This window comes from Theropithecus gelada, chromosome 1, assembly GCF_003255815.1.
Source record: "Theropithecus gelada isolate Dixy chromosome 1, Tgel_1.0, whole genome shotgun sequence".
Lineage (NCBI taxonomy): Eukaryota > Metazoa > Chordata > Mammalia > Primates > Cercopithecidae > Theropithecus > Theropithecus gelada.
This window is the reverse complement of record NC_037668.1, coordinates 5,290,760-5,306,817: the sequence shown is the minus strand read 5'-3', so window position 1 is coordinate 5,306,817 and position 16,058 is coordinate 5,290,760. Positions and strand designations below refer to the sequence as shown.

General features: G+C 45.4%; 1 protein-coding gene across 2 annotated transcripts in view; it reads right to left on the bottom strand.

Annotated features, from left to right (window-relative positions):
• The window catches only part of LRIG2 (leucine rich repeats and immunoglobulin like domains 2), a 58,126-nt gene extending 52,974 nt beyond the window's left edge, over positions 1 to 5,152 (bottom strand). For both annotated transcript variants that reach the window (XM_025366406.1, XM_025366396.1), the window contains exon 1: positions 4,675 to 5,152. Coding sequence is in view for 1 of the 2 variants with exons in the window: in XM_025366396.1 (XP_025222181.1) it covers positions 4,675 to 4,913 (239 nt within the window). In the remaining variant the exon portion in view is untranslated. The remainder of the gene's footprint in view (positions 1 to 4,674) is intronic.
• Positions 5,153 to 16,058: the final 10,906 nt, after the last annotated feature.

The window sequence follows — 16,058 nt, the reverse complement described above, 5'->3', positions numbered from 1 at the left end:
AAAAAAAAAAAAAATCAGACCGGGAGCGGTGGCTCACACCTGTAATCCCAGCACTTTGGGAGACTGAGACAGGCGGATCACAAGGTCAGGGGTTCGAGATCAGCCTGGCCAGCATAGTGAAGCCCCATCTCGACTAAAAACACAAAAAGTAGCTAGGCATGGTGGTGGACGCCTATAATCCCAGCTACTTGGGAGGCTGAAGCAGAATTGCTTGAACCCGGGCGGAAGTGAGCCGAGATTGTGCCACTCTACTCTAGCCTGGGCAACAGAGCAAGACTGTCTCAAAAAAAAAAAAAAAATTCGGCCGGGCGCGGTGGCTCACGCCTGTAATCCCAGCACTTTGGGAGGCCGAGGCGGGCGGATCACAAGGTCAGGAGATTGAGACCACGGCGAAACCCTGTCTCTACTAAAAAGACAAAAAATCAGCCGGGCGCGGTAGCGGGCGCCTGTAGTCCCAGCTACTCAGGAGGCTGAGGCAGGAGAATGACGTGAACCCGGGAGGCGGAGCTTGCAGTGAGCCGAGATCGCGCCACTGAACTCCAGCCTGGGCGACAGAGCGAGACTCCATCTCAAAAAAAAAAAAAAAAAAAATTAATTCCTGATTTCTCTCAAAAGGTACAACCTTTTTTTTTTTTTGAGATGGAGTCTTGCTCTGTCGCTAGAGTGCCACAATCTCAGCTCACTACAATTTCTGCCTCTCGGGCTCAAGCGATTCTCCTGCCTTAGACTCCAGAGTAACTGGGATTACAAGATCCCACCACCGCGGCTAATTTTTGTGTGTTTTTTTTTTTTTTTTTTGACGGAGTCTCGCTCTGTCGCCCAGGCTGGAGTGCAGTGGCCGGATCTCAGCTCACTGCAAGCTCCGCCTCCCAGGTTCCTGCCATTCTCCTGCCTCAGCCCCCCCGAGTAGCTGGGACTACAGGCACCCGCCACCTCGCCCGGCTAGTTTTTTGTATTTTTTTAGTAGAGACGGGGTTTCACTGTGTTAGCCAGGATGGTCTCAATCTCCTGACCTCGTGATCCGCCCGTCTCTGCCTCCCAAAGTGCTGGGATTACAGGCTTGAGCCACCGCGCCCGGCCCTGAGCTCATAATCTTTAAAGGGATCAAGACGAAATCCATGGGAGGCTGAGGTGGGTAGATCACCTGAGGTCACGAGTTCAAGACCAGCCTGGCCAACATGTTGAAACCCTGTCTCTACTAAAAACACAAAAATTAGCCAGGCGTGGTGGTGGGCACCTGTAATCCCAGCTACTTGGGAGACTAAGGCAGGAGAACCACTTAAACCCAGGAGGCGGGGGTTGCAGTGAACCAAGATCCCGCCACTGCACTCCAGCCTGGGCAACACAGCAAGACTCCATCTTGGGAAAAAAAAAAAAAAAAAAGACTAAATCCACATGTTAATAGTGAAAACATTTTGCCAGGGTTACTAAAATAGCTACAGAGGCTGAAGCCCAAGTCACACATGGAAAGACTTTCGTAGAGCTATTCAACATAAGCATGGCTGGGCACAGTGGCTCATGCCTGTAACCTCAGCACTTTGGGAGGCCAAGGCGGGTGGATCACCTGAGGTCAGGAGTTCAAGACAAGCCTGGCCAATATGGTGAAACCCCGTCTCCACTAAAAATACAAAACTTAGCTGGGCATGGTGGCGTGCACCTGTAGTCCCAGCTACTCGGGAGGCCGAGGCAAAGAATTGCTTGAACCCAGGAGGTGGAGGTTGCAGTGATTTGAGATTGCGCCACTGCACTCCAGCCTAGGCAACAGAGTGAGACTCCGTCTCAAAAAACAAACAAACAAACAAACAAACATAAGCTTATGTCCTCTCTATATGCTAAAACACGAATCTGTTCACAACCATTATAAAGAAACAAATGCAAGCAAATTTTAAACAATTATAATGAAAATAGAAAGAACTAAAAAAGTATAGGTAACTAAGTATATACATAATCCAATAAATTAATCAAGTACAGCATGGGTTCCCAATACTGATCCATGATAAAACTTTTAGCAGTTGGCCAGGCACAGTGGCTCACACCTGTAATCCTAGTACTTTGGTAGGCCGAGGTAGGTGGATCACCTGAGATCAGGAGTTTGAGACCAGCCTGGCCAACATGGCAAAACCCTGTCTCTACTAAAAATACAAAACTGAGCCGGGCATGATGAAGGAGGCCTATAATCCCTACCATGGAAGTTGAGGAAGGAGAATCACTTGAACCCAGGCGATGGAGGTTGCAGTGGGTCGAGATCAGACTGCTTCACTCCAGCCTGGGCGAAAGTGAGAAACTCCATCTCAAAAAAAAAAAAAAAAAAATTTAGCAGTCTACAGTGAAATAAAACAGTAAAGAAAAGGTTACAAATTTTTCATAAAGCTAAATCTATATAATCTATAAAAGTGTCCTTAACCCTAAAAATACATACTTCTTAATGTTTTGGTGCTATCATGAAATGACCAAGACAACACATCATTGGGGGAAAGGGGTTCTAACAAAGTTACTTTGCAAAATAAGTTGAGTGATAAACCTAGTCTTTAAAGGCTGTGTGTGTGTAAACAGAACAATGTGATAAAGAGCTCTGTACCTACAGAGAATCCAGTCAAGCTCTGAATGATCAAATAATATTCTAGAGAGTTTCTCATACAGAGAAGCATAAAGATAGCATCTGAGTAGGTTTCCAAAAACCAGTATTAATGAATTTTGTCCATAATCATTTTGATGGTCACAGGTTTGAGCATGTGAATTTGAATCACTAATATATTTAAAGCATTACATGTGTTTCAACATTCAAAATTACATAAAGAAATCCAAATGTACTCGGTGGTTTTATAGCTAAAGGCAACTGCTGAAGAATGTTTCATTTCTCAATTTAAAATAGTATGGTACTATCTTTTAATATTCTAAGAGTTCTACCAATACAAGACTTCCATCCAATTACATTTCTACAACAGAATTGCTCTCTAAGGCATTTCATTTCAACTGAAAATGTCAATTTCATTATAGGACATTAAAAATTTTGAATGTCACTTGGCTCTAGGCAATTGGTCTTCATTAAACAAAAATCAAACCTTAACACAAAAATATATCTTACATAAAATTACTTCTAAATGTTTACCAACCAATGGAGAATCTTAAATACTAGGCCAGGCTGTGGCCGGGCGCAATGGCTCGTGCCTGTAATCTTAGCACTTTGGGAGGCTGAGGCAGGCAGATCACCTGAGGTCAGGAGTTCGAGACCAGCCTGGCCAACATGGTGAAACCCCGTCTCTATTGAAAATACAAAAATTAGGCAGACATACTGGCTTAAGTCTGTAATCCCAGCTACGTGGGAGTCTGAAGCAGGAGAATCACTGGAACCCGGGAGGCAGAGGCTGCAGTGAGCCGAGATCGTGCCACTGCAACTCCAGTCTGGGTGACAGAGCAAGACTCTTTCAAAAAAAAAAAAAAAAAGTAGGCCAGGCCAGGCTTGGTGGCTCACACCTGTAACCCCAGCACTTTGGGAGGCTGAGGTGGGTGGATCACCTGACATCAGGGGTTTAAGACCAGCCTGGCCAACATGGTGAAACCCCACCTCTACTAAAAATACAAAAAATTAGCCAGGCATGGTAGCGCATGCCTGTAATCCCAGCTGCTTGGGAGGCTGAGGCAGAGAATTGCTTGAACCCAGGAAGCAGAGGTTGCGGTGAGCCACCGGGCCTGGCCCAGTGATGACTCTTTCTTAACGACTCCATCAGAAATCTGTCAGTTAATAAACGTGTTGCTCAGTTAGTGACGAGAAATAACTGTATGTTAGTGGTTAAGAGGCCCCATAATTGCAACATTTAATATCTGCTGTTGTTCCTAATACCCAGGCTGACTCAGACTGAGGAGCCCTCCAAGTTCCACTGTCTAATAAAGACCTGTCAAAGTGAAAACTCAACAGTGGAGACTCCAGAATGCATTCAACCGTTGTACCTGCTTTACATACATAAATAAACAGAACTGATTTTTGGGTTATTTGCCACAAGAAGATGCCTGAAAACAAGGCATCAAATGGTTTTGGAAAAAATACTCCTCTTTACAGTTAAGTTTAAATTAGATCAAGAATGCTACTTACAAAGATGTTCTGAATTAGTACAGGATCTCCTGATTCATCATAATGAACTTTTCAACCCTGTTAAGTATCAAAACTGCAGCACAAAATCAGCCAACATGCGAACTAAGGACAAAAGACAGTTCATAGGTCTTTGGAGATCATGGTTATAAAATCACGTGCCTGAGGACCACTAAGTCTGAGGTACACACCAAATAATGCAGCTCAAAGTAAGCAGAAAGCACTGTTCCGTGCTCAACCCACCCCCACCAACCATCCAAAGTCCATGCTGGTGCCCAGGACCCGTGAGTCCTTATCATTAAATATCCCCGCCCCAATTCCTCCCCAACTGAGGAAATCACAGACTCCTTGGCCCCAAGAATCTTAACTCTGGTCTTCATCATACATGTCTCCAGAAACCTTAACACCGGCTTTTTCAGGCTCCCACCACCTAAAACAAAGTTCATAACATCCTGAGGGCAGTTTCCTTCAGGGCTTAGGCTCTCGACCACGCCCTCCCACCAGGCAGGCCTGTCTCCCTCCTGCCTGCCCCTATGGAAGGAAAGCTCCCCCTCCTTTTGGTCACTCTGCCTGGCCACTCTACTCACAGGATAGCGGTGTCGGGGGGCAGCAGGCCCGACAGCGCCCTCCAGCTCGGTGCGGGCAGTTTCCTGCGACTGCAGTCCAGGAGAGGAATGCGGCAGGAGCAGGGCGCGGGGCAGAGATCTGCTCCGGCGGCGGGCAACAGGAGGAGAGCGCTCTGGGCAAGGAAGAGTAACCGGGAAAGCAATCCAGATCGACACCCCAGCAACTGCTCCTCCGGGATGCCTAGGGGCGCGGGCGCCATTTTCCCCCTCGACCTGGACCTGGCCTAGATGAGCTGCCTGCTAGAAAAGGAGGATCGGCGGAGAAGCTCAGCAGAGATGCTCAGCGGCTGCACTGTCTCCCCAAGCCCCGGCTGAGGGCTGTACCATCTAAAGGCATGCAAGGAGCAGATGCAGCGCGACAGCGGGGGCGACGGCCTGGGACACACCGCTGAGGCCTGACGGGGCTTCTCCGCCCCGCCCCACGACGCTACGCCCTCACGCACAGGGGTCAGCCAATCGGTGCCATAAGACGAGGTTGCGTCCGGGGCGGAACTGAGTGAGGGGCGGGGCCAGACGCAGCCGAGATTCTTTAGGAGGAGGACTTTAAGGTGTTCAGGGACTTTAGGTGTCGCTGTGGAATTCCGCCGCTGTTCTTCCGCTGCAGGGCGCAGTAGTTCCTTAAGAGGGAATGGTGCGGCAAATCGCTGTGAGTTCAAAGTCCTGACTACAGGTCTATCTACTGTAGTTGTAGAAAAGGATCTTTTATTTGCTCTGGGCTTTAAGAAAGCGGAGTGGCAGAAGGGCTACCTTCCAAGTCGCAGACACGAATGAGTCACGGGAGTTTCTATCCTGGCTTTGGCCAGCTCGTCCTCCAGAGCCGAGCTCGAGTCTCTTCTGCCCTCTGCTGCTTGACTGTAGCCCCTGCTCTTCTGCAAGTAGGCGGCAACTCCCACTTGCATGTGATCAGTATCACTCTGTTAATGGCCGTGTAAGCTCCTGAAAACAGAGGCTCCGTTTCTTCATCGGTGCGCCTCCACCTTTTGATCTAGCTTGGAGTTCAATAAATTTTGGTGGGACTGCACCTGCTTGTCTATACAAGGGAAACACCCTTCTGTTTGGAGGGATGCTGTCATGGTCACTCTCAGAAAAGCAAGCGAGACAAGTAAAGAGGGTGTTGAGCAGTCAACAAAGCAAAGACTGGATGTGAGGAAATTTATTTCTCCTAAAGCAGAGGCTATGGAAAACTTACTAGGAACAGTGAAGTCTGACCACCTTATGCTCATTCAGCCATCCAAGGTTGTAAATAAGACTTTGAGAATAATAGTAATGGTTCACTTATATGTAGGGAACTTTTCAAAGGGCATTTGCTCTGTTACCTTGTTTGCTCCTTCAATGACAGTGACATTGGCAAGACAATTATTGCTGATGATGAAACAAGCCCAAAGAGATTAAACCAGGTTACTCTGAGGCAGGGGCAGGTTCGACATTAACATGGGTTTTCTGACATAAATTGAAAGTCTGAGCAGGTTAAAAAGAATGATAATGCCTAGATTAGGGTTCTCTTAGAAAGTAACTGAAAGCAATCTTTGCCATGGCAGATTATGGAGTCATAATTATGTTTTTAAAAACCTTTTTCTGTTTTTTTTTTTAATATTGAAGTATCTATTGGAAACAAGGCCATATCCAATGCTCCAGCCCAAACCAAACATTTAAAGCCAAGACAGCAGAATGAAACGTACTCTTAGCCTCCTTCCCTTAGCTGTTGAGCAGACTTAACAAACTCTGGTAAGAAATCCAGCACAGGCAGGAACCCCACCAAAAAAAAAAAAAAAAAAGGAGGCAGTTTAGTTCCTTTCTGCATTATAGTTTCAGAGCTTTCCTATGAAACTATACCAAATGGGGCCATTAGAAATTAATGCTCTCTAGCCTGTATCCTCCCCAATAAGTGGTTCACTGCAACCTCCGCCTCCCGGATTAAGCGATTCTCCTGCCTCAGCCTCACAAGTAGCTACGACTATAGGTGTGCACCACCATGCCCGGCTAATTTTTGTATTTTTAGTAGAGACAGGGTTTCACCATGTTGGCCATGCTGGTCTCAAACTCCTGACCTCAGGTGATCCACCCACCTCAGCCTCTCAAAGTGTGGAATTACAGGCATGAGCCACCCTGATTGCCCACAGATACATGTTTTTGTTGGGATTTTTTTTTTTTTAAGACGAAGTTTTGCTCTTGTTACCCAGGATGGAGTGTAGTGGCACGATCTTGGCTCATCGCAACCTCTGCTCCTGGGTTCAAGCGATTCTCCTGCCTCAGCCTTCTGAGTAACTGGCATTACAGTCATGCGCCACCATGCCCGGCTAGTTTTGTATTTTTAGTAGAGATGGGATTTCTCCATGCTGGTCAGCTGGTCTTGAACTCCCGACCTCAGGTGATCCGCCTGCCTCAGCCTCCCAAAGTGCTGGGATTACAGGTGTGAGCCATCGCTCCCAGACACAAATACATGTCTTTTACAAAATTTAGTGATTCATTTCTGATTAACAATGGAATATAGGGTTTTTATATTCATTGCCCTCAATTGTCTAATTAATCTGTGGGTGCTAAGGTACCTGGGCCGAGATTTTAGAGTTCAGTGGAATCCATAAGCACAGTATACCCCAACTCCAGATTACTAAAAAAAAAAAAAAAACTACTCACTTGATATCCCTTGTTCCACACCTTAGCATAAACACCAATCCCTTACAATTTAGCTGCCCTATATCTCCTTACCTCAGGACTTTACTCTTTGCAAAGTCATAGCTAACTAACCTTATCAGTTCTGTTTTGTCAAACTAGAAGTCTCAGGATTGCCTGTGCTTTCCTCCCATTCTTTCCTGTCACATCCAGTCACTAGACTCTCTTGATTCCCCCTCAGGAATGTCTCAGATCTTTCCCCAGCTCTCCATCCCCACTGCTACTTAGTTCAGACCTTCATCTCATATGACTAGTATTCCAATAACCTTTGAACCCATGTCCTGTCCTCCAGTCTCTCCTGTCTCCAAGTCTCTAAGCTGTCACTAGAATTATCTTTCCAAAGCATACTGTTACAGGTATGTTTTGTCATTTTATATCTCCATTGCTAAGAGCAGTGTCTGGAATATAAGCAACACTGAATAAATATTGATTGTTGACTAAATTACTGTTAATTTGGCTGGGTGCAGTGGCTCATGCCTATAATCCCAGCAATTTTGGAGGCCAAGGCATGCAGATTACTTGAAGTCAGGAGTTCGAGACAAGCCTGGCTAATATGGCAAAATCCTGTCTTTACTAAAAATACAAAAATTAGACTTGGTGCTGCACGCCTGTAATCCCAGCTACTGGGGAGACTGAGGCACGAGGATTGCTTGAACCTGGGAGGCGGAGGTTGCAGTGAGCCGAGATTGCACCATTGCACTCCAGCATGGGCAACAGAGCAAGATTCCATCTCACAAAAAAAAAAAAAAAAGCCGGGCACAGTGGCTCACACCTGTAATCCCAGCACTTCAGGAGGCCGAGGTGGGCAGATCACGAGGTTAGGAGATCGAGACCATCCTGGCTAACATGGTGAAAACCCATCTCTAGGCCGGGCGCGGTGGCTCAAGCCTGTAATCCCAGCACTTTGGGAGGCCGAGACGGGCGGATCACGAGGTCAGGAGATCAAGACCATCCTGGCTAACACGGTGAAACCCCATCTCTACTAAAAAATACCAAAAAAACTAGCCGGGCAAGGTGGCGGGCGCCTGTAGTCCCAGCTACTCGGGAGGCTGAGGCAGGAGAATGGCGTAAACCTGGGAGGCGGAGCTTGCAGTGAGCTGAGATCCGGCCACTGCACTCCAGCCTGGGCGACAGAGCCAGACTCCCTCTCAAAAAAAAGAAAAAAGAAAAAAAAAGAAAACCCATCTGTATTAAAAATACAAAAAATTGCCAGGCATGGTGGCTCATGCCTGTAATCCCAGCACTTTGGGAGGCCGAGGTGGGCAGATCACCTGAGGTCGGGAGTTCAAGACCAGCCTGACCAACATGGAGAAACCCTGCCTCTACTAAAAATACAAAATTAGCCAGGTGTGGTGGCACATGCCTGTAATCCCAGCTACTAGGGAGGCTGAGGCAGGAGATTCGCTTGAACCTGGGAGGTGGAGGTTTCGGTGAGCCGAGATCATGCCATTGAACTTCAGCCTGGGCAACAAGAGGAAAACTCCGTCTCAAAAAAAAAAAACAAAAAAAAAACCCAAAAAATTAGCCGGGCATGGTGGCGGGCGCCTGTAGTCCCAGCTACTCGGGAGGCTGAGGCAGGAGAATGACGTGAACCCAGGAGGCGGAAGTTGCAGTGAGCTGAGATCAGGCCACTGCACTCCAAACTGGGTGACAGAGGGAGACTCCGTCTCAAAAAAAAAAAAAAAAAGGCCGGGCGCGGTGGCTCAAGCCTGTAATCCCAGCACTTTGGGAGGCCGAGACGGGTGGATCACGAGGTCAGGAGATCGAGACCATCCTGGCTAACACGGTGAAACCCCGTCTCTACTAAAAAATACAAAAAAAAAAAACTAGCCGGGCGAGGTGGCAGGCGCCTGTAGTCCCAGCTACTCGGGAGGCTGAGGCAGGAGAATGGCGTGAACCCGGGAGGTGGAGCTTGCAGTGAGCTGAGATCCGGCCACTGCACTCCAGCCTGGGCGACAGAGCGAGACTCCCTCTCAAAAAAAAAAAAAAAAAAAAAAAAATTACTGTTAATTTCACTGCTTCTCTGTAAATATGCCCAAATCTAGTGAGAATGCATTTTTGTCTCCTTCCATCTCTTCCTTCACCTATCTCCTTTTCCCACTAAAACAAAGAAGAAATAATGATAATAATTGTAACTACTATTTATTGAAGTGAAACCTAAAGCCAGAAAAAATAGATAAATTGTGCTTCATCAAAATTAAAAACAGTTCATTAAAGGACACTATCTACAGAGTGAAAAGGTACCCCATGTGATGGAAGAAAAGATTTGCAAATCATATATCAGATAAGGGATTAGTATCCAGAAAAACAAATAACTCCTACAACTCAACAACAAAAAAGCAACCCAATTTAAAAATAGGCAGAGGAGGCCGGGCGCGGTGGCTCAAGCCTGTAATCCCAGCACTTTGGGAGGCCGAGACGGGCGGATCACGAGGTCAGGAGATCGAGACCATCCTGGCTGACACGGTGAAACCCCGTCTCTACTAAAAATACAAAAACTTAGCCGGGCGTGGCGGCGGGCGCCTGTAGTCCCAGCTACTCGGGAGGCTGAGGCAGGAGAATGGCGTGAACCCGGGAGGCGGAGCTTGCAGTGAGCTGAGATCCGGCCACTGCACTCCAGCCTGGGTGACAGAGCGAGACTCCGTCTCAAAAAAAATAAAAAATAAAAAAAAAAAATAAAAATAGGCAGAGGACTTGAATTCCTCCAAAGATACACAAATGACCAATAAGCACAAGTAAAATATGCTCAAGATCACTAATCATTAAGGAAATCCAAATTTAAACTACAATGTGATACTACTTCACATCTGTTAGGATGGCAATTACATATATATGATATGTATATGTATAGAAACCAGAAAATAACAAGTTTGGTGAGGATGTGGAGAAACTACAATTCTTGTACATTCCTGGTAGGAATGTAAAATGGTGTAGCTGGCTGGGTATGGTGGCTCACACATGTAATCCTAGCACTTTGGGAGGCCAAGGCGGCAGATCACCTGAGGTCAGGAGTTTGAGAGCAGACTGGTCAACATGGTGAAACCCCATCACTGCTAAAAATACAAAAAGTAGCTGGGCCTGGTGGTGCATGCCTGTAATACCAGCTATTTGGGAGGCTGAGGCAGAAGAATCACTTGAACTCAGGAGGCGGAGGTTGCAGTAAGCTGAGATGGCGCCATTGCACTTCAGCCTGGGCAACAGAGCAAGACTCCATCTCAGAAAGGAGAGGAGAGGGGAGTGGAGGAAAGGGGAGGGGTAAGAGAAGGGGAGCGGAGGAGAGGAGAGGGGAGGGGAGGCTGTGGAAAATCATACAGTATTTCCTCAAAAAATTAAACATAAAATAATTGAAACAATTTGAAGAAATATGGGTATACCCATATTCCATAGCAGTATTATTCACAATAGCCAAAACATGGAAGCAGCCCAAGTGTCTTATCAATGGATGAATAAACAAGCAAAATTTGATGATTCAGCCTTTGAAAGGAAGGGAATCCTGGCCGGGCACAGTGGCTGACACCTGTAATCCCAGCACTTTGGGAGACTGAGGTGAGTGGATCCCCTGAGGTCAGGAGTTCAAGACCAGCCTGGCCAACATGGTGAAACCCCATCTCTACTAAAAATACAAAAAATTAGCCGGGCATGGTGGTACACACCTGTAATCCCAGCTACTCGGGATACTGAGGCAGGAGAATCGCTTGAACCTGAGAAGCGGAGGTTGCAGTGAGCCAAGATTGCACCATTGCACTGCAGCCTGGGCAACAAGAATGAAACTCCATCTCAAAAAAAAAAAAAAAAAAAAGAAAGGAAGGGAATCCTGATACTTGCTGCAGTGTATATAAACCTTGAAACGGCCGGGCGCGGTGGCTCAAGCCTGTAATCCCAGCACTTTGGGAGGCCGAGACGGGCGGATCACGAGGTCAGGAGATCGAGACCATCCTGGCTAACACGGTGAAACCCCGTCTCTATTAAGAAATACAAAAAACTAGCCGGGCGAGGTGGCGGGCGCCTGTAGTCCCAGCTACTCGGGAGGCTGAGGCAGGAGAATGGCGTGAACCCGGGAGGCGGAGCTTGCAGTGAGCTGAGATCCGGCCACTGCAGTCCAGCCTGGGTGACAGAGCGAGACTCCGTCTCAAAAAAAAAAAAAATAAAAATAAAAATAAAAATAAACCTTGAAAACATTATGCTAAATGAAATAAATCAGTTATAAAAGGACAAATAGTGTGATTGCACTTATATGAGGTACTTAGAAATAGTCAAATTCATACAGACAGAAAATAGATTGGTGATTGAGCTAGGAGGAGCTAGGAGGAGGAGAGAATGGGGAGTTATTGTTTAATGCATGGTGAGTTTCAGTTTGGGAAAATGAAAAAAGTTCTGGAGATAGATGGTGGCAATGGTTGCACAACAGTGTGAATGTACTTTTTTGTTGTTATTTTTTTATTATTATTATACTTTAAGTTCTAGGGTACATGTGCATAATGTGCAGGTTTGTTACATATGTATACATGTGCCATGTTGGTGTGCTGCACCCATTAACTGGTCATTTACATTAGGTATATCCCCTAATCCTCTCCCTCCCCACTCCCCTCACCCCGTGAATGTACTTATTACCACAGAACTGTATACTTAAAAATAGTTCCAAATGGTTAAATTTTATGTTACATATTTTTTACCACAATTTTTAAAGAAAAATCTACAGCCAGAAATTTGGAACTCAACTTTGAGTCTTTTCTTTCCTTTCCCTTTATTCTCCATCTACTCCTTACCTTATCCAACCCTTCAGCAAATCCAAAATATATTTTAAAACTGACTACTTCTTTCCATCTCTCTTACCACCACACCAATCCAAGACACAATAATCTTTCATCTCTACCACCTTAGTAGCCTCGTAACTGAACACATCTTTCCATCTTGTTCCCATCAAAACCACCCACACAGCAAACAGGCCTACAAATGGCCTCTTTAATAGGTAAACTAGAGAGTGCCAGCAATCCACTACATTATCAGAGTAAGGGAGAAAAAACATAACTATTTTAGTATATGAAAAAATACGACTTTTTATGTGATATATGTGATATGTCATATATATGTAGCATATATTTGTACATCCTGAAATAGTATGGTTTTTCCTCTTTAACACATATGTACTATTTAATATATAATATATATATCATATACATATCATATAAAATATGTAAATATATACTGTATGATATATAATATATCGCCAAGAGTTGACCAGGCGTGGTGGCTCACGCCTGTAATCCCAGCACTTTGGGAGGCTGAGGTGGGCAGATCATGAGGTCAGGAGTTCAAGACCAGCCTGGCCAACATGGTGAAACCCCATCTCTACTACAAATAGAAAAATTAGCTGGGCGTGGTGGCAGGCATCTGTAATCCCAGCTACTCAGGAGGCTGAGGTGGGAGAATCATTTGAACCTGGGAGGCGGAAGTTGCAGTGAGCTGAGATCGCACCATTGCATTCCATCCTGGGCAACAGGGCAAGACTGTCTCAAAAACAAAAACACAAACAAAAACAAAAACAAAAACTCTTAGCCAACTTGGAATAGAATGAACTTCTTCCTGCTAATAAAAGGTGTTTACCAAAACCTATAGCAACTTTTACTTAAGAGTGAAACATTTAAAACATTCCTTTTACATTAGGTTCAAGACAACGATGCCTATCATTGCTTCTACTGGACACTATTCTAGAGGTCCTAACCAGTACAGGTTAAGAAAAAGATATTAAAGATATAAAATCATAAGGGAACAAACAAAACTGCCCTTACTTACACAGGATATGATTCTCTGCAGAAAAAAAATCCAAAAGAATCTCAAGTAAACAATTTAAACTAACAAAAAAGTTCAACAAGGATGTGACTACAAGATCAATATACTAAAATCAATGTTATCATAATAAATCAGCAATTATAAAATATTTTTAAGATGGCATATGCAATAGCAATAAAAACTAAAAGATACCTAGATCAAACAAAGAAATACAAGAGAAAAAGTATATAGAGAACATTTTTTTTTTTTTTTTTTTTTTGAGAAGGAGTCTCGCACTGTCGCCCAGGCTGGAGTGCAGTGGCCGGATCTCAGCTCACTGCAAGCTCCGCCTCCCAGGTTTACGCCATTCTCCTGCCTCAGCCTCCCTATAGCTGGGACTACAGGCGCCCGCCACCTCGCCCGGCTATTTTTTTTTTTTTTGTATTTTTTAGTAGAGACGGGGTTTCACTGTGTTAGCCAGGATGGTCTCGATCTCCTGACCTCATGATCCGCCCATCTCGGCCTCCCAAAGTGCTGGGATTACAGGCTTGAGCCACCGCGCCCGGCCTATAGAGAACATTCTAAAACTTTATTGGAAAGTATAAAAAAGGATCTAAATAGATGGAGAAAAATACTATGCTCTCAGACTGAAAGAATCAATATTATAATCCAGGCGAAATGGCTCGTGCCTGTAATCCCAGCACTTTGGGAGGCTAAAGCGGGTGGATTACTTGAGGTCAGCAGTTCAATACCAGCCTGGCCAACATGGTGAAATCTCATCTCTACTACAAATACAAAAATTAGCTGAGTGTGATGGCAGGTGCCTGTAATCCCAGCTACTCCAGAGGCTGAGGCAGGAGAATCAATTAAACCCAGGAGTCCTATGTTGCAGCAAGCCAAGACTGTGCCACTGCACTCCAGCGTGGGCAACAGAGCAAGACTTTGTCTCAAAAAAAAAAAAATCACTATTATAATGACCAGGTGTGGTGGTGTGGGCCTGTACTCTCAATTAGTTGGAAGGCTGAGGCAGTGGGATTGCTTGAGCCCAGGAGTTCAAGGCCAGCTTGAGCAACACAACAAGACCCTTCCTCTAAAATTAAAAATAAATTAAAAACAAACAAAAGATGTCAATCCTCTCAGACTGATTTACAGATTTAATGCAATCCCAATAAAAATCCCAAATGTGCATGGTATTCTAAGGTGAAAATAATCACAAAGACACTCTCAGAGTTAAAAAAATAGAACTGGCCAGGCACGGTGGCTCACTCCTATAATCCCAGCACTTTGGGAGGCTGAGAAAGGCAGATCACAAGGTCAGGAGTTCTAGATCAGCTGGGCCAACATGGTGAAACCCCATCTCTACTAAAAATGCAAACATCAGCCGATGTGGTGGCACAGGCTTGTAATCCCAGCTACTTGGGAGGCTCAGGCAGGAGAATTGCTTGAAATCGGGAGTCAGAGATTGCAGTGAGCTGAGAGCATGCCACTGCACTCCAGCCTGAGCAACAGCGAAAGAAGCCATCTCAAAAAAAAAAAAAAAAAGGTAGATGTAGTAGGATCACAGATAAATCTAAAAACAGTGGCAAATGGGAAAAAAGCAAACTGCTAACAGATATGTACAATATATCTAAAATATACAATGTTCAAAATATGTGGAAAATACTAGGTAGGGCCAGGCATGATGGTTCACACCTGCAATCCCAGCATTTTGGGAGGCCGAGGCGAGCGGATCACCTGAGGTTGGGAGTTGGAGACCAGCCTGACAACATGGAGAAACCCCGTCTCTACTAAAAATACAAAATTAGCCGGGCATGGTGGCACGTGCGTGTCATCCCAGCTACTCAGGAGGCTGAGTCAGGAGAATCGCTTGAACCCAGGAGGCAGAGGTTGCAGTGAGCCGAGATCACGCCATTGCACTCCAGCCTGGGCAACAAGATGGAAACTCTGTCTCAAAAAAAAAAAAAGCAAAAAACAAAAGACTATGTAGGAAATATATAGTAAAAACATGCAGAGGAGTGACAAATACCAAATTCAAAAATGTTGTGACCTCTGTGGAGAAAAGGTGAGGAATTAGTTCATGTGTGAATGTATGGGTACATGCTTTCTGTTAACTTAGTAGGAGAAAAAAATCAACCTCTACCACGTGGACCCCCAGAGAGGGAAGTAAAACCCCATGAAAGACACTTTTTATATTCCTGTAGGCTTTTTTTTTGCGGGGTGGGGTTCTTTCTTTTTATTTTTTATTTTTTGAGATGGAGTCTTGCTCTGTTGTCCAGGCTGGCGTGCAGTGGCACAATCTTGGCTCACTGCAACCTCTGCCTCCCGGGTTCAAACGATTCTCCTGCCTCAGCCTCCCAAGTAGCTGGGACTACAAGAGTGTGCCATCATGCCCAACTAATTTTTTGTATTTTTAGTAGAAACGGGGTTTCACCGTGTTAGCCAGGATGGTCTCAGTCTCCTGACCTCGTGATCCACCTGCCTCAGCCTCCCAAAGTGCTGGGATTACACGCCTGAGCCACTGCACCCAGCTGCTCCTGTAGGCTTTTAAACAGCCCTATTTACAATTCAGTTTTGGCCTGGCATGTTGGCTCATGCCTATAATCCCAGCCCTTTGGGAGGCTGGGATCACCTGAGGTCAGTAGTTCGTAACCAGCCTGACCAACACGGTGAAACCCCATCTCTACTAAATACAAAAAAGTTAGCCAGGCGTGGTGGCCCATGCCTGTAGTCCCAGCTACTTGGGAGGCTGAGACAGGAGAATTGCTTGAGTCCAGGAGGCAGAGATTGCAGTGAGCCAAGTTTGAGCCATTGCTCTCTAGCCTGGGCAACAAGAGTGAAACTCTATCTCAAAAAAAAAAAAAAAGAAAAGAAAAGAAAATCAGTTTTAAGTTTCATTCCTTACATTG